General features: G+C 35.5%; 1 protein-coding gene across 1 annotated transcript; it reads right to left on the bottom strand.

Annotated features, from left to right (window-relative positions):
• Positions 1 to 1491: 1491 nt before the first annotated feature.
• LOC107718492 (SH2 domain-containing protein 4A-like) lies at positions 1492 to 17427 on the bottom strand. Its single transcript, XM_016525585.1, has 6 exons — positions 17344 to 17427; positions 15057 to 15437; positions 9289 to 9436; positions 8683 to 8773; positions 7241 to 7514; positions 1492 to 2055 (listed from the first exon to the last, which is right to left on the bottom strand). The coding sequence occupies exons 2-6, from the start codon at positions 15235 to 15237 to the stop codon at positions 1907 to 1909; spliced, it is 843 nt and encodes a 280-aa protein (XP_016381071.1). The 5' UTR covers positions 15238 to 15437; positions 17344 to 17427; the 3' UTR covers positions 1492 to 1906.
• Positions 17428 to 21464: the final 4037 nt, after the last annotated feature.

Genomic DNA, 21464 nt, shown 5'->3' with positions numbered 1-21464 from the left:
GGGTTTCTTAGCCATAACTTTGTCGCCAAGGATTTTCCAGAGATTTTCAGTTGGGTTTAGATCAGGACTCTGGGCCAGCAGACCCTGTTCAGCACTGAACTGGCGAGCAATTCCAGCTGCAGTGTTGAACCGATTGCCAATTGAGATTCTCTGGATTATCCTGTCTTCTCGTGCATTTGTCTTACGTGGATGACCAGCTTCTTGGGGGGACTTGAATGAATTAGTATCATTGTAAACCTGCAATTTTTGGAGGTATCTGTAAGTGTTCTCTAATTTTGATCAGTTCTTTTTCAAATATCTCATTTAAGGTTTTTCTTACTGTGCATCAAAATACAATTAATTTATGAAATATGCTTTAAAAACTGGCCTTCTACTCCTGTTAGGATAACTTCAAATAGGACTAAGCAGTGACCTTGAAATTTAGGAAATTATAGGTTGTTCTCTAATTTTGATTTATATAACTATTATACTTTTTCAGGACGTTTTGATGAATAGAAAGTTCAAAAGAACACCATTTATTTGAAATAGACATTTTTGAAACAACATAAAAAGTATTTGTAAAAAGTTGATGTCATTTTGTTTTTTGTTTTTTTTTTGCTCAGAACTACATTTATTTAACATCATAATAACTGTTTATGTTTATGGTTATATCTGAACAGAATGTAAAATTGTGTTGAATTGGAAGACAAAGTATAAAAAAGAAAGTAAATAGGGTCAAATTTGAATGTATGTTGACTTATGTGTATAAAAGCTATATATAAGCTTTTAAAATTGGAATTATAATTATATAAAATAACATCATACTAACTGAATATGGTTATGGTCATATACATAATTTTTTATATTATTTAATAGTTTTTATGTAATAAAATGTACATATATATATATATATATACAGTATATGAGAAAGAATTCCAAATATATATTGACCACCCATTGACCACCACTTCTAAAGCACATGTGCAAACCACGAGGCCACAGCTCCAACAGAAGGAGAATCACCTGCAAACCAACTAAATTTTATGAGATTGAGTGACCCATCCTCTTCAGATCATCTTTACTTTCCCTCCATCTCCCTATGTCCCTCTTTACTATCTTTTCCTCCGTATCTGTGCTCCCTCTATTTCCATGCACCTCTATGTCTCTCTTTTTCCACCCCTGATCCTTCAGAGGAAGTGCGGATTGGAGGGAGATAAGGGAGAGGTCAGTAACTCAGCTGCATGTGCTCATTTGAGACGAGAGGGTCAGCATGACGGCCCGGCACTGCCGTCTGTCTCGACCGGTCGGAACGCACAGATGATAACTATCCCAGCTGCTGGAATGATTGACTGTCTCCATCATGAACCAGATGCCGCTGAGTTACCAAACATGTGGCGATAATATGGAAATGCATTTTGAAGATCGATCGATCTATCTATCCATCCATCCATCCATCCATCCATCCATCCATCCATCTAGACATTGGAGGTTCTGGAACAGCATTAGCATTCAGTTCTCAAAACCAGTTGTTTTATTTAATACAATATGACACCGTTATTTACAACCAGACGAAAAATTATCTATACAAACATGACACAATAACTTTGGTCACCCTCCCCTTAAGGAAACAAAGTTTATATAAGAAAAAATATAAAAAAATAAACAATATTGTATAAAGGGAGTAGAACAATTCTTTGAGTCTTTTGGAGACCATATTCCTCTGTAAACAGTGTGAAACCTGAAGAGTGATGGCTCGAGCTGGGTCATAAGAAGTGTTTGATTTCCTTATAACATCCGTCTCCAGCTGCGTCCACACCTGGATCTGCTCTTACGCTCAGGTATGCGCAGGTCTTTCTAGTGTTTTTAGTTCATTTTGCAGATTTTTGGATACACAAGGATATTTTTCAGGCGTGTAGCAGTGTTGTGTTTATCTGACAGAGGGGGAAGCCAGTAGGTGAGTGGGCTTGCAGGGGATCGGTGGTTTGACACATGGGGCATTAGTGGTGTTGAAGTTCTTCCTGAGCTGAGCCACACGACTGCCATTCGTCAGACCGCTATCCTTATTTTTCACCACTCCTTTAGAGAAAAAGAGAAGAAAGACTGTGTCTTTAGACATGGAAACAAAACAAGATAAATGTTGATGTCTTTCCAAAAAAGGATACTTGGAGACTCTAAAAGGACACTAAAGAACCAAATGATATAAGGAGTCCATACAATTTATACATTTATGGATACCAAAGTACACATGAAAAAAAAATACAAAATACAATTTTCATAATTCACAGTGTATAGTATGTGTACAGTAAAACAGCAAAGAGCTTGTTTACATTTTAGACAAGTCAAGTTGCGATACTGAACAGGACCACATACTGAGGTCAGGCCAGCCATGAGATGGCAAAAAACCATAAACCAACCACCTTGACCTGACTGCATATACCTATTACAGTACATGGATCCATTCAATATGACTAAACACAGCAACATACACGAGACAAATCAAAAAATTATCCAGAATGTGTGTGGAAACAACATGAATGTACTTAAATGTGTCAGACATGCGCTCATACATGGTTTTTGTGCTTCAGTAAATAAGACTCACGCTTCTTTACTACTAGTGAGATGCTGGTTTGCTTTATCCAGCCGAGAAGCATATTTCATCTAGTCATACAGCGGTGGGATGTTTTCAATTTGTATTTCACACAGCGCGATGCATGAGGGCTCGTGCTATTCAGAGACAATCATAGAATATGACAGAGTTCGTGTTTTAAAGCGAAACACACTTGAATGAAAAATTAACTGAAAATGCAACGTGAGTAGGCTATCTGCTCTCTCTGCTATCTCTGATGTAATAAGCCTGGTTTTCTTTACATTCGCGCTGTTTTGGACTGATTGTTTGAATACATTCACTTACTGGATCATTGGAATGTAAACTTTCCCGGAGTTTATGGGTTTAAAATGATCTGATTGCAATCAGAGAAGCGAAATCGGATAAAAGGTTTAGAATAGAAAAAGTGCTTCAGTAATTTTGCCTTAATTGTGTTAAATTATTTTAACCCGTTAAGGATTTTTGAATTAATCGCGTTAAGAAATTCGTGATTACGAGACTTTGACTGTCTGTAAATCACTGCTGACTAAAAAGCTGTTAGACCCTTGACACAAACCCGCCGGGGATTATAATATTTCCACAGCTGTCTCTCTCTCTCTCTCTTTCTTGATCCTCCTTTCCACCCACTCGAGGCAGGTCTAGAGGTCACAAGAGGGAGAAGTAAGGAGAGTGACAGCAGGCAGAAGACAACAAAAAAGTGAGAGGAAGAAAGTAAAGGACGAAGAGAGTACAAAAAATCACGTGAGAGTGAGGTAGAGGGTAAAGGTTATGGGAGTGATGACTCAATTTGAATGTGTTAAACAGGGTTAGACAGGTGGTCAGGGAAAAGGTGAAGGGGTGAATGAGGTAAAAGGGGGAATGGGACGAGACGGGGAGGACACTTGTGGGGATCGTGGGTGACTTCAGAGACAGATGCTGTGGAGAGTGAGACTCAGAGGAGAGGCCAGTGGGTGGAGAACTATATTTTTAGACTCTCCCTGAGGGGTCTAAGCCTGGAGTTCTGCCCCCTTCACACTTTTCCGGTGAGACTGACTCTCTGCCATCAGTTTTTTCCTTCCGCACTGATGCAGGGGTCTTTACTATGTCCTCTACCTGCAGTTTTTCCCCCTTGTATTCACGTGACGCAACCTCTATATCTGAGTTGCAAGCATCGGCACGGCAACACAAGATCGTTCCCATAATAATCACTAAAAATGTCCAAGCAGGTGCAACGTGTCAAAGTCATCAGCGATAACACACTCTTCCAAATAATCTAAAGAAATTCAAAACAATCTATTCAGTTCCGACAATGCAATGCAAGACATTTTGGGGACATTGACACTCATGTTTAAAAGTTTAAGTTTAAAACAATAATTTGTCTTTTCAAAATGTAATATAAACTGTAATATAAATATATGTAAATATGTAAATGTAATATAAATTTTAAGCAATTACTATTCTCTATTCCAATCTGAAACAGGACATGTTAAAATTTTGTATATATAGGAAATCCCAGAATACATTGACAAGCTTAATGAAAAATGAAATGAAAATGAAAAAAAAAAAAACATCCAAAAAGCAAAAAGGACGGACAAATATGAATACATATATAGTTTTATAAAGGGCTAAACAAGAAATATTATATCAAATCTGAATATAGCTTGTTAGCCTGAATATATAGATACATATCTTGATACATAAATGTTTTTGTGTTTCTTATTTTATTATATATATTCAGACTTATAACTATATATTCAGATATACTTCTATACATATAGCTATTCATGATTTATATTCATATACTCAGTTTTGTATATATACATTTAGAATTATATCTATATTCCAATTTACATATATATATATTCACACTTATAGGCCTAACAATATATTCAGATGTAATTCTTTGGACCTTCATCATACACACACACACACACACACACACACATATATATATATATATATATATTAGGGGTGGAACGGTTCAACTTACTCACGGTTCGGTTTGTATCACGGTTTTAGAGTCACGGTTTCGGTATGGTTCGGTATGTGCTATGTTTAGGGAAAAACTATACTGTCAAAAATAATGAAAATAAGAATAATTTATCTAACTACAAGCAACAGCACAAATAAATACAATAGAGTAAAGATACAAATAAAATAAACAGTGATTTCATTTTTTTTTTTTTTTAGGTAGGTCTAACATTAGTTTTTAAATTGAATAAAGTAATGAAATGTAAAACAGCATTGCATATTAGACTGTATAAATTAAAGATGAATCTTTATTAAAGTTACAAAAGCTATTTAATCAAGAGCAGTGAGCGATTTCTTTGTTGTTGCTGTTTGATTAATATTAAGAAAGTGCTATCACTTTAAGAGAACGCACTGATCCAGTGCACTGATACAGTACATTCAGCCAGCTATGTCTGCTATAGGATACTTACCAAGACGGGCATTTTGACATAATTTTTGTGTGAATTTGTCCATTTAAACACAATACATCAGAGAGAACTTAATATTTGCTTGTGTTCTGAGGCGCTGGTTTGTGCGCTTCGGATGAGCGCACGCACAAATTTTCTCACTGCGCGAGCTCGCTTCCTCTGGCTCTTAAATGTTTAAACTGGCAAAGCTTAAATGAGTTTAGCTTAAACACAGATATCAACGTGTGCTGTTCAGGTCTCACCTGTGCGCGCGGGCTATCAGCACCTGGGTGATGATGGAATATCTGGTCGGTATTGAAAAGTCCATTTTTAATTTTACGCAAAATGCGATATCTGCCAAGTTGTACTGTCATGTTTTCTCCTTTTCTTTCCAAACCGTAAGGTATCGCTTTCATAATCGCAGATGAGTCGCATTCGATTATGAACGCGATATTGCGTAGCTTGTCAGTGTGTTTTTATTTATGCCATTAATGTTTTTGTTAATACTGCGTATAGCACTAGTCAACTAAATGAATGTAACATGGCAAAGATGAATGCACTTTTGGAAGTTGAATGTAAGGGAAATGTCATTTTGGAATTTCTGTGGTTTAATTGATATTGTTGTTCATGTATGTTCATGATGAAATTTTATTTTATTGTTGTAATTAATTTATAGCATTAACAAGATGACGCATTGAATTCATTTTGGGAGCGATGACTGATTGAATATATTTTTAGTCCAGTGCCTGTAGCCTATAGGCCTATAAGATTAGTAGTCTATTGACCTATTTCAGAGGCTGTAACTAGATACTAGACAGCTGTGCTGATTATAAAGGGAGCAATCTAGTTTTGTCACGTCTCTCTCAGGAGTTGAGCCGCTGTTCCTGTTGATGTTTCTCTGGCCGTTCCCTGCAGCCGTGACCCCCTGACTGCGTTATGCTGTCGCCATGGAAACGTGGGATCAGCGCAAATTCCCGCTCCAGCGCACACATATGCGCGCGCGCGTCCCCGCACATATTGAGTCACAAACGTACACATGAGCCACACGCAAATCATCATTTATCCACTTTAACATTAAATAAATACACATGTATGTGCAATATTATGAGGTTACGACACAAACAGCACAACACCTGACCAACATCTGCCATCCCAAGCTGAAAGTCAGGTAGAGGTAGGATGCGGTCGTTAATATGTTTTGAATCCTGTGAGCTCGTATTTGTTTTCTGTTTCCAAAGGAGTTTTGGTTGTACTTGATGTGTAGGTCTGCAGACAGTGCAGCATTTTAGTAAGCAAAGACCAGCGCAAAGTGCCTTGTTTTAAAAATATTAGCCGCAGCTGGTAAACAAAGGAAAGTGTTGCTGTGACTGGTGTGTCCTGTAGGTGGCGCATGCAGGCCTTACCGTATATTGGCGGTGCTACTGACATTAGAAGTCCACTAGATGGCGCTTGCTGTCCATTTACATTGACAACAACATGAATGTCCCTTTCTAAATGTAAGGTTTTAATAAACCATTTTAAACCAAATATATATGAGATAATTTATTATCTGTTACTTTTCAATTATATTTGAAAAATATTTTAATCAAAATTAAATACTACGCAAACAAATACACAATTATTTTATAAATAAAAAAATTATATATAATTATTTTATAAATCGTTTAATTTTGAAAATAAATGTATTTTGATGTCATTTATTATGTGATATTTGTCTTATTAGGACAGATGTTGTTGAATAGTTGTTATAATATTTATATTTAATACTTATATATTAACTAATATAAATATATTATTAAATAATATTAAATGAAATAATATTAAACAGTATTATAATGTTTATGTATTTAATCATTCATATATATATATATATATATATGTTGTGCTTATTTTTATTTTATTTAATGTTTTAGTTCTGCAATAATATTATAAAATATTATAATATTTAGATATTTAATATTATAAAATGAATATGAATATTGTAGTATTATAATAAAATAATATAATATTTCGATATTTAATAATATTTATATAATATAATTATAATTATGGATAGAAATATGATATGTAATATGTAAATATATAATATATATATGAAAAAAATGTAACCTCAAACACAGAAAAAAAATATTACAAACTGAATGAATAGATAAACAGATTAAATTAATAGATAATAAAAGTTTAGTTTGACCTCTTGGGATATAGTATATTGTTGAAAGAATACCTGGGATTAATTGAGATTCTACTTCTGTGCTCTTACCTTTGTCTGGTGTGGGTGTGTCCAGTGGGTGTGTCTTGTTGTTGATTGACAGATGCTCTTTCATTGCTCTGTGCAGTTGAAGCTCTCTGAGTCTGTCTGCTACTGTTGTCTCTGCATTGCTCATATGTGATCTGTAAAGGCCCATGTCCTCCTCCGCACTGCCTGAGTCTGAGTCATCTGTTTGGCCCCTGGTGTCGTCAGCTGACTGATCAGAACCGCTGTCCTGCTTGGACTCATCTGAGACTGTCGTGGAATCACTGAGCTCCTCTGGTTTCTGTGGCAGATTAAATGAAACTCATTTGTAAACACTTATAAAATCGGAGTTGACAAATTTAGAGACACAAAGAGAGATGGAAGTGTGTGTGTGTGTGTATTCCCTCTGGCAATGTGGCACTGTTGCCATCTGACACCGTTTAATTCTCTGCCCAGGCTCTAAACCATCTGCTCAGGGGAGCCTAGCCTGTCCAACTACACACACCCATGGTCTTATTATTATTGCTGCTCTTATTATTAAAGTCATAAACACATACATGTGCGTTTTCTCACATATATGCACATTCATGTCAAATCACATTTAAACATATGCACACTCACGCACACGTTTGGACTTTCCATTCAGGTCAATTGTTTTTACACTAAGCTAATGATATTCTCTATCCTCTAACCCAGTGTTTCTCAACCCTGGTCCTGGGTGCCCCCCAACACTGCACATTTTGTATGTCTCCCTTATCTGACACACCCATTTCAGGTCCTGGAGTTTCTTTTAATGAGCTAATGAGTTGAATCAGGTGTGTTTGCTTAGGGAGACACACAAAATGTGCAGTGCTGGGGGGCGCCCAGGACCAGGGTTGAGAAACACTGCCCTAACCGCTTCGTGACGCAAAATTGTGCAACTATTTTTTTTCTCATAAAAACATGAAAAAACGTCTTTAAACAGGCTCTTAAAAAGAGTATGTACGTACTCAGAAGCGAGTCATGATACCAACATGGAGAGGTTGTGTGACATTGCCATCCTAAAAAATCAACAAAAAAATGACCAAACGTAAAAGACAAATGTGACTCAAATTTTTATTTTTTTTGGAAATGGTCAGTTTTACTCACTGATCTGATCTATATTATATTATCTATTATAGATCAGTGGTTTTACTATTCAGCCTATATATATGCCTCCTTAAAATGGATCACTTGTATTCCTCTATTGCAAGTTGTTTTAGTTAAACGTGTTTGCTAAATGAATTCATGTAAATTGTGAATGTAATAACTTTTTAATTTTGTTGGGCCTATGAAGTTTATGGCAATTTTAATTAGATTTTTTTTACAACATTTTTGTGCAAATTAATAGTTTTGGAACTGTGTTGGGTTACCATATTATGTCCAATACAACATAATTTCCTAAGCAAAACATTATTTATTTATTGACATCATTTAGTATCCACACACACCTTGAGCAGTAGCTGGATCCCTGATTCTGTGCTGGTTTGTTGTGCTCTGCTGGGTTTGGTCAAGCTGCTATTTACAGGTTCTGCTTTTGCTCTGTGAACAAAGAAAAGCGCATTTAACTCTGTGGTTTTTTAGAATAGTTAGATTGCTATAATGTTTGAATTTGTGGTGTAGTATCAGTGTATTTTTATCTGCTGTTATTAGTAAGTATTTCTGCCTGCTGTTATTGAGGTTTATTATATGATTCTCTGGGATAATTGATTCTGAGTCTGTATTAGCTAAATTAGCTGGTATTTAGCTATCAGATATTTTAGTGCAATGACCATTAAAAGACAACTAGATTTCCTAAGCACTCTACCATTAAATAGATTTGGGTCGATGCTCACCATATTTGTAATATTATTACAAATATATATATATATATATATATTAGTCTTCGAATTGTGATGAATAGAAACTTTGTAAATGTCTTCACTGTCACTTTTGATCAATCAAATACATCCTTTTTAAAATCATATACATTTAAATGAATATTTAATGTCCATAATGTACAGTCAACCATAATCCCTTCCATAGTGTATTTCTACCTATTATTGAGGGTGTTGTACCTGTTGAAAGTATTGGGGTTGGCCGCAGCTTTGTTTTTCAGCTCGGACAGAATGAGTTTTGGAGATTTGAGCTCGTCAGATTCTCCGATAATACACACATGCACATCACCGTCGCTGCCAAGCAGCCAGCTCACACTTTTACAAGGGCCTGAGGAAAAAACAATAAACATGTCAAGAAAATCAATATCTGAGAAACAATAAATAAATGAGCAACACAGAAACAATTAAGTTACAAAGACAAAGATGCACAACAGAGACAACAACACATGTTTAGTCCTTTTACTTGCTTTTTGAACAAAGATAATGGGTATTTTTGAGGTTTAATAGTCTGTAATTTCATTTTATTTAGATCTTCTTTACTAAATTCAAAAGGTCCTGCGTAAAGCATATTTCTCCATTGACGGCCCTTTAAAATTGTATTCTGATGCAATATATTTTATTTGGTAACACTAACGGATGTTTTTTTAGGCATTAGAGACCTCTTTGAGATGTTAACCAGCCAAACCATGACCTCTTGATTTTCAACATTACACTCTGTAGTGTGTCCTTTTCACAGACAGATGGCACTGTGACATTGAGTGAAATTGATCCTGCATACTGTAGGTCGCCTGCTCTGGTTTAGAAGTTAATGTCATTCAGTGTGTAGATGTCAATGCCAGCGTTCATCAGGCTTGTATTATCACCTTACAGACACTTGCACCGACCCAAAAAGGCTGTGAATCCTTCCCCGTCACCCATATCATTATTTCAGTGTGATTTAAACTTCTCAGATTACACCAAGTGTTTGAAGGCAAGAAATGAAGTGTGATCAAATTATATGTGGTTCTTACATAAGAGGCGACAAAGAGGATCCTTGTGCTGATCGTAGGGGGCCACAGTTCACCTCAGCTAAACAATCTAAAAGTACATAGTAATACCATGCATATCACAGTGGGAATTAGAAAAATGTCAAGAATTTCCCAGCAGGAAACGGTTTGTTCCAGCAGGGCACGATCTGTTTTTCTTTTTGTTTGCATACACGTAAGGGAAAACCTAACACACCTCAGCACCAGCAGAAAGGGTTATGTAAAGAACTGGTTCTCCAGGTTGACAGAAGCAACGCTACATCTAAGAGCGAGGCAGATCAGATGGCTTCACTTACATGCAGGGATGAATTTAGAGGATGTTTCTGTTAGAAATCTCAGAAATGTTCAGTATGTGTAGCTGAAACTACAAAAGTTATATAATAAAACTGACACACATCTTTATAAGGTATTTTGTCACACTAATGGTTAGATCTTTGTGTGTGTGTGTGTGTGTGTCACCTAGGTCACATGGTGCACCCACATATGCTGCTTAAGACATGGTGTGTGTTTTTGAAAGGTGATGTAACTGCATGATGATGAATGTGTTTTTTGAGGATTTTTTCTTAAAGCACTATGACCCCACACCTGAACATCGAGATTAGAGCTACACCTTGTAAAGGAGCGCAGCTTATCAATGGTTGAGCTTTTCCTTTCTTTTATGTAACAAAACTACAAATTAAAGAAAACAAGCCCTCAAAAAATCTGTTTATACCATCCAATAGGAGACTTTTATAGCTTGGAAGTCGCTCTTTGTTTCTCCTTAAAGGTACAGTTCAATCATTTACTAACCTCCATGTTGTTCCGATCCATATTGTTCCAGAATTTACAATTTTGGGTGAACTATCCATTTAAACTCCTTAAAATAAGCATAAATGAGACAATTGTTGATATAGTAGAAGAACAGGTCAGTGGTTCTCAACCAGGGGCCCACAGCAAACTATTCTAAGAGTATTCTTTTCAAGAATCTGTTTTCTCTCAAAGAACCATGGTTCATGAAAAACCTGGATATATAAGGAAGCCTAATTATAAAAGTATGATTTCTACATCTTGAAAAGTCATGTAAATTAATAAAATCCTATAATTTCATGAGAATTTTGAGGCATTTCATGAATATACATTTTCTATATGTCAAGCTCTACAAAATAGTTCAGGTATATCAGCTAGATATTGTGAGAAAAATATTTTTTTCAAATCCTTATGCTAAATATTTATCCAGTGAATCATGAACAGCTGGAAAGGATGTAGGTCTTTAACTGTTGTTGTGGACAGTGCCTTGGAGTCAAAAAGGTTGGGAAGCACTTGTATAGAGCAATGAAGATGTTCTGATTATTTGGTCTTATTTGTAATTTGATGATAAATGGTTGAGTTCATGTTGAGATCTTTGACGTTAAAGAGTGTTAACAAGTTTAAGATGAGATGCATGCTTTAATTTTTCAGTAGTGATTGTATATGTTGATATAATATGTATAATCTATTATTTATCAAAAACTAGTGTTAGGCTTCAAAAAGAAAAAGAGGACAGTTATGTTACTTACATTAGTTAATGCATTAGGAATCATTAATGCAGATATAATACTTTTTAAATGTCAAAAATGCATAATATGCAGAAACACCAACATCTATTTATACAATGAAAAATATTAGTTTGTGACACCTTAACAAATGTTACCAGGACTTATTGGAAAGTGTTTAATTTAGTTGTGTAGCTCACAAACTCACTCCTTTGGCTGATGATTTGCTGGACTAATGTGTGCTTCTAAATGATTTGCACCTTTAGAGGAAATGTCTGGGAAAAAAAGGATGGGTTATACTTCAAAAACTGTCCTGGAGTGTGGCATCACACCCTGCTGCTCATATTCATTGACGCATATTAGGTGTCTGTATTAATTCCACAGGCTTATGTTTAGTCTGACCACACCTCAAAGTCTCCATTTGCTATCCATTTAATCGGATTACTGTGAAAGAGAAACAATTTGACATATAACAGAAATCTCATTGGTGATTTTTCTCTCCAGTGGGCAGCGAAAGAGTCTCAGGTACAAAGTTCCAGTGGTAGCCAATAGTTGTGTTTGTTTGTGTACAAAAAGAGCTGCCAACGGAAACTTCAACAGTATTTATCTCGACTACCGCTGACGCAGAGCTGACACACACAGTATCAGCTGAGGCGACTGAAAAAACCAGCCACAAAGTGCTGAGCGAGAGAAAGACAGACACAGCTGCATTTCACAATGCTGCCATTGACATGAGCTGTGAACCCTGTCAGTTGTGTGTCCACGGAGAGAAAATCAAAAGAGTACAGAAAGAGATTTGACTGTGTTCATGTCAAACTAAAGTAAATGAATAAGAGTCCAACTGCATGACTGTGACACAGCAGCTCTCTTTTGTGCAGGAGATGAACATACATCACAAAGGCCCTGTGTTACATGTGGCCCATGTGACTTGACGCTTTTTTGATGAGAAACAGAAGCCGGGGGAGAATACCAGCACTAGTGATAGAAACACTTACAAGAACATTTACATCCTTGAGCAAATGCTGTTGTAAACATCAATTCCTGTTCAGCTGGATTCCATCGTCATCAACACATGAACTGAATGTTTTTTCCCAGCCAGAGAACATAGGTTCAAGCTGTCACAGATGTTACGAGCATCTGATATTTTGAAATTCCATGTACAATATATTTATTCCATGTTACACAAACTCTTGTTCTGAGTTTTTTCCTCATACTGTCATTTGAAAACCACACTATTAGCTTCTTTTTTCTCTATTCTCTAATGAACTTTCATTTTTAAAGGAATAAATCACCCAAAATGTACTCACCCTTAGGCTATCCAAGGTGTAGATGAGTTTGTTGCTTCATTGGACCATCACTTGCTCAGTCAGAATAAGAGTTAATAAAACATCACAATAATCCACAAGTAATCCACACGACTCCAGTCCATCAATTAAGTAGCAAGAGTTAAAAGTTAAAATGCCTTGATGGATTTGTTTCTTGCACTGTCTTGCACTTGTTTCTTGCACTGTCTATTTGTTTGATTGCACTGTCAAATACCGTTCCATTCACAAGATGTAATTGATTGGCTGGAGTGGTGTAGATTACTTGTGGATTATTGTGATGTTTTTATCAGCTGTTCGGACTCTAATTCTGACGGCACCCATTCACTGCAGAGGATCCATTGGTGAGCATTTGATTTAATGCTACATTTCTCCAATTCTGTTCCGATGAAGAAACGAACTCATCTACATCTTGGATGGCCTAAGGGTGAGTACATTTTCTAAATTTTCATTTAAAAATAAAGGAATCTTTAAAATCTCTGGAACATTTTAATTCCACAAAATTTATTTTTTAAATACTGTTCACACTAAGAAAAATGTTTCTTTTAAGAACTGTTCACTGAAAGGTTCTTCGGGCAACCAAAAATGGCTCTTTTATGGTTGCTTTGTTTTGCATGTTGTGCTTCCTGAGAACATTCCATGCCCAAATTTCTGGCAAAGCACATCCTCAGGCATTAGTCTTAGAAAGCCCTGAAATGTTTAGAGGAATTTATGGTGGCTGGGCCCCTACAGCATTACAGGGGTTAGATCCCAAACAACTACTTACAAATGCTGATGCTATGGAGATAAACAGTAATCTACTGCAAGGTGATTTGCATGTAAGTATTGTGCCGTGGTGCAAGGTCAGTGTTGCAAAACTGGAATTTGGCTCTGGTTTCACCCTTGCAGTAGCTGTAGCATGCTGTAGCATGTCTCTGCGGTATTGTTATGTGACTCTTTCTCTCTTTCAGGTCACTTAATTTCCTTTGGCCTCAAAAATATGTGCTCTCCTTGAAATGACGTTGGTACGTTTCACACAGGCATTGATTTTCTTGTTACATCAGTAAGGGTGTGTTAAAAGATTTATTTTGAGTTCCTCGTAACAAGCTGCTTTCGTATAGTTTGCTGGAAATGCGTAAAAGGATCTGCACAGAGATTCAATAAAAGTGAATCATTCTCTGATTGGCCACGTTCGCACAGCAAGGGGTGAATTCACTAAATCAGGCTCTATATGTGTTGAAATAGTATTGCACTGTCAGTATTTAAATTACACTACCGTTTAAATTTTGTGGTCAGTAAGATTTTATTTTTGAAAGAACATTTTTTGGTTTCCAGAAAAATGTTACGCATCACAACTGTTTTCAACATTGATAATAATAAATGTTTCTTGAACAGCGAATGATTTCTGAAGGGTCATGCGACACTTAAGACTGGAGTAATGATGCTGAAAAGACACCTTTGTTTTTTTTTTTGTAGCATTTTTCAGCATTTAAAAAACTGTACATAAACTATTATACAAAATATTGAAAAATCTAAATGTACCCCCATCAGTTATAAAATGGAAAAAATCAAATGCAGATATAATTGAAACAGGAAGCTTGGGAAGCTTAGTTAAGTTATTATTAATATTATTTCGGGGGGAAAAAATACAAATATTTCTAAAAAAAACAAAGGCTTTTGAAACTGTCAGGTAGTCATTTTGGTTATATAAAGCTATTGTCAAGCTCTTTAATAGCTGAAGTGTACGTGAACACGGGTTTTCTCTCTTCTAACAGAACTGAAATATATTTAGCACTGCTGTGTGAATGTAGCCATATTCACTGCGCTGCTCTCTACAATCACTATTCAAAAGTCTTTCCATTGGGTTCAATTCAACTATTGAAACACGTCATCGGAACCAAATGAAAAATTTTCACCTTGTGCTCACTTTATTCCGAATGGGTCTGTGAGGTTCAATTAAGATGTCACACACTTAAGAATGTGCAAAAACATCGTGGCCTGTCAGAGACGCGCAAAAACATTTTACTGTTCTGTAAATAGTTTTTGTCTCCTGTTGATGCTGACAGAATGACAGACGTGGCTGTATTTTTAGAAAGGGTGTGAGTTCATACCTTTCTTTTGCTGGAGCTTTTCTTTTTTTATCCCCTCCTTGCCCTCCTTCTCTTCCCACTCCTTCCAGCGCCTGACTTGCTCCTCTCTCATTTTGAAGAACAGAATCTTCTTCTGTTCCTCATTTAAAGCCTCTAGTACATCAGGGTCGATGTACATGTCAGCTAGGATTTGCTGCAGCATGTTGTGTCTGTATGTATGTTGTAGGCTTTTGATTAAGTGTGCTGGTACACAAAAATGCTCTCTGAAGAGTCCAGCTCCTTTTTTGGAATTCTTGTCGTCCTTTTCTCAAACAAAAGCTCCCTCTATCTTCCAAAGATTGGCATTTTAGATCCTGCTGTTGAGTTTGTTTCTGTCCCACACTCTGGCCATGTGATTCCAGCCTAAAAGAGAGAGAGAAATGGGAGGAGGTAAAAAAAAAAAAAAAAAAAAGATCCATTACAGCATCTGTTGTCATTTTTGTTCAGCCCCTCTTTATGGGCGACTCCTTTATATCTTTGCATTAAATAATCCTGATTTCACTTGTAAAGCAACAAAGCTTCCCACTCCAATTTCCTCTTTCTGAAGAGAGCAGAGAGCAGTTTAATTGCTCTTTCATAGCTTAAGAGGCTCAATGAAGCTCTTAGATGTTTTTGAGAATTTTTCTTGGAACATCTTGATAAGAAATTCATAATAAGATATAAGATTATGATAATACTTATCTCAGTTGTTAAACAGCAATGAGAATAAATTAAGACATTTGTTGGGGCTACAGTCAAAAATATCTACTTGCTATATCTGTCTGTAGACTTTAAAAATTGTCTCTTTAAGAAAGTCTGATATGTTGGCATAAGTAGTTTGTCATTGTCTTATTATTTCTTCACAAATATGCAATAAAGCATTATTTAAAAAATGATTAATAATCCATTTATCCACCAAATCAAAGTTGGTGTGGCAAGACCAGCATGCAGGTTTTGTTTTCATGTGACAAGAAAACTATGAAACTGTGAACCCCTATAAATATAACCTATTTTGAACTTTTTTGTGAAAGTCAAATACAGTAACTCTATAAGAACATTTTTTGGTATTGACAAGCAGAAGTCAATGAGTGTTGTGACATCATAAATGAGCTGTGAACACATTCAGGTATAAACTGAGCGCATGAAGCGAAAAATTATCTTTTTTTTTCAGATGACACATTTCAATAGTTGAATTGAACCCTATGGAGAGGCTTTTAAACATTGATTCTTGTCAGGCGTACATTTTGAGATACTGTTGAGATCTTATATGAAGCTTAAGGAGATACATCTGAGATAATCACACTTTCTACTTAATCTCATTACTGTCTAGAAGAAGCAATTGTTATATTACAGTGATTCTCTTTGTGATTTTCTCTCCTGTGGGGGTTAAAGGAGACTGTTGGGACAAACGTTCCTCTAAGCAGCTGTAAGTTTGGATGTTTTATGGTTTTATCCAGACTTCTGTTCAGTTGTGTTGACAATAGCAGTCTGTTTTATTCCAGAGCTGTGTGATTTTCCTCTCTCTGTTGACTTTGGCTAAATGAGCATCTATATTTCTCTCCCTCATTCACTTTATTTAGTTTTCTCATTCAGTAGCTCCATCCCTGTTGCACGGATTACACAGATTACTACAGCATTTCAGTCCTTAACTCTCTCTTTTTTTCTTTATTTCTCTCAGCCAGAAAATAATCCTATTGCACTACCATTCCTCAAACAAAGAGCCTCTCTATTCAAAACCAATCATGCACCAGGTCAGTTTCTTCACCAAACAACTTAACGAAGCCATTCAAAACAAAAAAAGCAGCAATAAATTAATAAACATCTGTGCTTTTTAATTATAGTGATAAAAGAAGTACACACAACAACTGAGTTTACTCAAGCAAAACTAACAACCTGAGCATAAAACTAGTTCAAATGCAGCTGAAATAACATGTTAAAACTGTGATGATGCACTCAGAGAATACTTTGAATTTGGGTACATTAGGGATGGACAATAGAGACAGCCAGGGACTGAGACATTTACACAAAGACTCACAGCACAAAAGACTCTTGGAAGTTGGCAAAAGAGCAACTATAAGAAACAAAGCAGGAGAGAAAGCAGCCGTTAGACAGATCGGGAGCTGTAACTCTAACCAAAACAGTCTCAGTTCTTCAGCACATGGGAGAGAGAGAGGATACAGAGAGATTGAGAGAAAGAGAGAATGAAAAAAGCTGTAAAGATGAGGACAAAGAGACTGCTGAGTGCTGATGAAGTGTGCTGAGAGAGAGGAAAGTGAACTATAGTACTCACATTCAGAGCTGGAGAAGTGTGCTGTGGAGTTGTGTTAGTGAAACAGGCAGCAGCGTGTGTGTGTGTGTGTGTGTGTGCGTGTCTTTCTCTCAGCTGCTTTTGTATTTGAGTGCACTACTGGTGTGACATCATAGCATTCTTTCTCCCTCCCTCCCTCTCTCTCTCCCTCCTTCTCTCAGACTTCCTCACTCAAACTCTCCTTCTTTGTCTCCTCCCTCTCCCTCTCTATCCGTTTCAATATGATTCATTGGCATAACAAAAACAGCTACATTTGAATTGCCAAATCAGCAGCTTAGACTGATGTTGATATATGGGAAATAGTAACGACTTACAATGTACACTGTAAAAAAATTTTTTTTTTCAAAGTTGTAAATAAAACAAAGATTATTGGAGTTTGTTTTACAAGAAAATACTATTTCAGTCTTTCTACTTCAAAATTTCACATTTCATTGAATGTGTTACTTGTCATTTCTTTGTAATTATTTGTAAAAATTTACAAGCAATTTCTGAGTGAAAATTGTTTCTACATCTTTTTTTTGTGTAGTGTACCAATGCGTTAAGTATCATGAACTAACAATGAAAAACAATCTTTAATGTTTAATGTTTATTTCTGTCATGACAACTCTCGGAGGGATTGGCATGGTAATGTACATGACAATGTTAATGTATTTGGTCTTGGCGGAATAGATCTGCTACGCTGCTGCTGCTACTGCCAATACATCCACAACATGCTGCTGTGAGCATGTAAGAAATATTGCTGCTGCAAATATAACATACATGAAATAACCCCCATATAGCGTACATGAATCACCTTGTAGCAGATCTATACAGGTGGAGCTGGGGAAGTTGGAGTGTTTCTGAAGCAAGCTGCAACTGCTACGGCAAGCACTAGTCATATATTTGAATGTTGAGCAGCGAGCTCATTGGCTACCGATACAGGAGAGAACCTATCAGCTGTGCCATGTGATAATGATGTCATTAGGTCAGATTGAGTTAGACCTATCGGACGGCGCCATCTAGAGTTTCATGCCAGAACTCTGTATTTATACAGATGTTCGTTGTTAATTCTCATTTATTCATAATACTTACAGTTGTATAAATTAACTTTAAATTAAAAGTAATTTATACATTTGTAATATTAACCAAAATCAATAAGTGCTGTTAAAAAGTAATATTTATTGTTATTTAATGTTTGCTATAGCGTTATCTAATCTTAACATATAAAACCTTTTTGTGACATTACTAAAGCTCATTAAAATTAAATTAATGCAAAAAAAAAAAAGGATTTTGAATAATCTTTTAAGGTGAACATGTTTTTATTGTCTAATTAGGTAATTATGCATTTTTTTGTGGGACATCAAGACAAAAATGTCATGTAAAAAGAAAATGAGACAAAGTATCATTAAAAGGCTGAAATTCTTAAGAAAATAACTGCCATTTATTATTTACTAAAAAAAATAAGCACTGAATCAGTTTTATAAAGTTACTATTAACATTTACAAGAAAACCAAACAAGCATATAAAATATTTTGGAAGCAATACTTTTTAGAAATAGGCACATTTCTTCATTGGCAAATAAAAAGTGTCTTTATGACTCAAAAATGAATTTATTTTCTTTTTAAGTTCATCGTAATTTATATATATGTGTTTGAAAACTTTTTTAAAGAAATATGTCATTTTGAGGTCATCAGCAGAAGTAAATGAGTATTTACAGAACAGCCAAATGCTTTTGTGTTTCTCTGACAGGTCACTGTGTTTGTTATTAATTCCTTGTTCTTTTGTGTGTGACATCATAATTGAACTTTAACCACACAGACCCATTCAGGTATAAATTGAGGGTATGACGTGAGAAATTTTCTTTTTTCCCAATGACGCATTTCAATAGTTGAATTGAACCCTGTGGAGAGACTTTTGAATTCTCATCAGCAGTGCAGACTGAGATACGGTTGAGATCTTATCTAAAGCTCTGGAGACACACTTAAGATTTACTACACTCTCTATTCAATTTTATTGCTGTCTAGGAGAAATGATTAACATTGTCATTTTTCTTTCCTGTGGGGATTTTGGGACAGTTTTCTGTATGTGTATATATATATATATATATATATATATATATATAATATATATTAAATTATTTTAATATATTTTAATATTAAATTATTTAATCAAAATAATCATTAGGTAAGTTGGAATTAAAATATTTTAGAATTTTTACTTAATGATTACACTAGATATTTTAGGGTCATAATTTTTTTTTTCTTTAAGAAAAATGTAAAAATGTTTTTCACATATGTGTGAAATGTATCATGGTGTCTTCTGTGCCAAAGACAATAGAGATGCAATAAACGAGTCAGAGAACAATGATGTCCTGTCCACACATCACAAAACCCAATGACTAGCATCTCTACTGAATAGATCTGTGAAAGCCACAGGGGTTGAGCTGTGTTTTGGACAGAACCGAAGTGTAAAGATGTGAATTAAAGGCTATCCAGTTAGTACAGGAGGGAATCTCCACTATAGATGCTTAATTTGTTTGTGGGCGTGTGTTTTCAGAGTGGATAATGGAAAAACATAAGAGGAAACCAGAAACAATGACAAGATTCTACACTTCTTTGACCTCTAGTGCAAACAGAATACATCATGACATATTTAGGCCTAGAAAATAAATGGTGCTTAATGTGTATTAACAGTTGATTTTCCCATCAAGCCTCACAAGTCAAGGTTAATTCAACAAGGAAATTAACCTGTTTTACTACAAGCCTCAGATTCAATTTAAAAGGCCCATCTCATTTATTCTGTAAACAGTCTCCTCCTTTTTCACAATCACCTGACTTTTGTTTTTAACACAGTCATGACTTAAACATGTTACACACCCACAATGAAGGGAGTCTTCTGGTAAAGGGATAGTTCATCCAAAAAAGGAAAATTATCATTTACTCACCCCATGTTGTTCCAAACCAGTATGTCTGTCTTCCTTCTGTGGAACACAAAAGATATCTTGAGAAATGTCTCATTGTTTTTTCATACACTGGAAGTCAATGGGGACAATTAAGTGTTGTTTAGTTCGCATTTTCTTTTGAAAAAGTGAGTAAATGATGACATAATTTTCATTTTTGGGTGAACTATGTCTTTAACACAGATAATTCTTTGTTAAAAATCTGAAAAAGTATACAATTCATTTTCACATGATGTCATATGATGTTTGTTTTCCTACAAGCATGCATTATACATTTCCCTAAAAATGTCCTTTGAAATGACTTGACTCATGAAATGTGGGTGTGTGCATTCTGAAAAACAGCAAGTGTCTGATTAAGTGTACTGACCTGTTTACTCTTCCCTGACTCATGCGCTGTGGTCATGTGACTTTCGCCACTCTTTTTGAAATGGACCGCATGGGTTCATGTGAGTACTGTTCACGCCACGTGAGTCCGCATACACAACAATGGAGTGTAATGCAGGTTAGAGTTCATACGGTATATGTAAACTCTCACACTCACACTCACACACACACAGCATATTTGACTTTCAAAGCAATCCTGGGAATGTTTGAACACAAGAGATTTCCATAGAGTTTGTTGCTGTTCCAGTGATTTGGAACTGTGTTTGTGATCAGCTTCAAAATACACTTGAGGGATCTCATATCAACATGGCTATCTTTGATCAAGCTCCTTCACTCACACTGGGGTGAACACTGCAGGATTTTCACAATTTTCACTCAGAAAGTGTTTGTAAATAATAACAAAGAAATAGCAAGTAACACATTGAATTAGATTGAAATAGTATTTTCTTGTACAACATACTCCAAATATCTTTATTTACAACTTTAAAAAAACATTTTTTTAAACTGCATTGAAAACCCATGAGATCCTACAGCAGTCACAGTAGTGTTAATGTTAAATGTTGTGTCACTTTCGGCATCTTCCCAGTGTATTTGTGTATTTACATAAATGTAAATGTTTTTAACTTTTGGCCAATTTTAAAATAGTGGCCTTGCAACTCTTTTTGATGTCAGAGAAAGAGTCTCACAAAACCTTTCAAGGTCATATTTCACTCCAAAATAAAAAAATTGTAATAAAAAATATATATATATTACTTTTGAAATTGTGAATTTTGCTTTTTTT

This window comes from Sinocyclocheilus rhinocerous, unplaced genomic scaffold, assembly GCF_001515625.1.
Source record: "Sinocyclocheilus rhinocerous isolate Xijiao unplaced genomic scaffold, SAMN03320098_v1.1 scaffold2378, whole genome shotgun sequence".
Lineage (NCBI taxonomy): Eukaryota > Metazoa > Chordata > Actinopteri > Cypriniformes > Cyprinidae > Sinocyclocheilus > Sinocyclocheilus rhinocerous.
Note: the sequence above shows the minus strand (reverse complement) of the source record. Positions and strands in the feature narration are given on the sequence as shown.

Excerpts from the sequence above, each read along its gene's own strand:
- LOC107718492 (XM_016525585.1), bottom strand. The coding sequence starts at position 15,237 with ATGCTGCAGCAAATCCTAGCTGACATGTACATCGACCCTGATGTACTA. Across the intron at positions 9,437-15,056 it reads AAAGCTCCAGCAAAAGAAAG|GCCCTTGTAAAAGTGTGAGC; the intron begins GTATGAACTCAC and ends TTTTTTCCTCAG. Across the intron at positions 7,515-8,682 it reads GGATCCAGCTACTGCTCAAG|AAACCAGAGGAGCTCAGTGA; the intron begins GTGTGTGTGGAT and ends AATCTGCCACAG.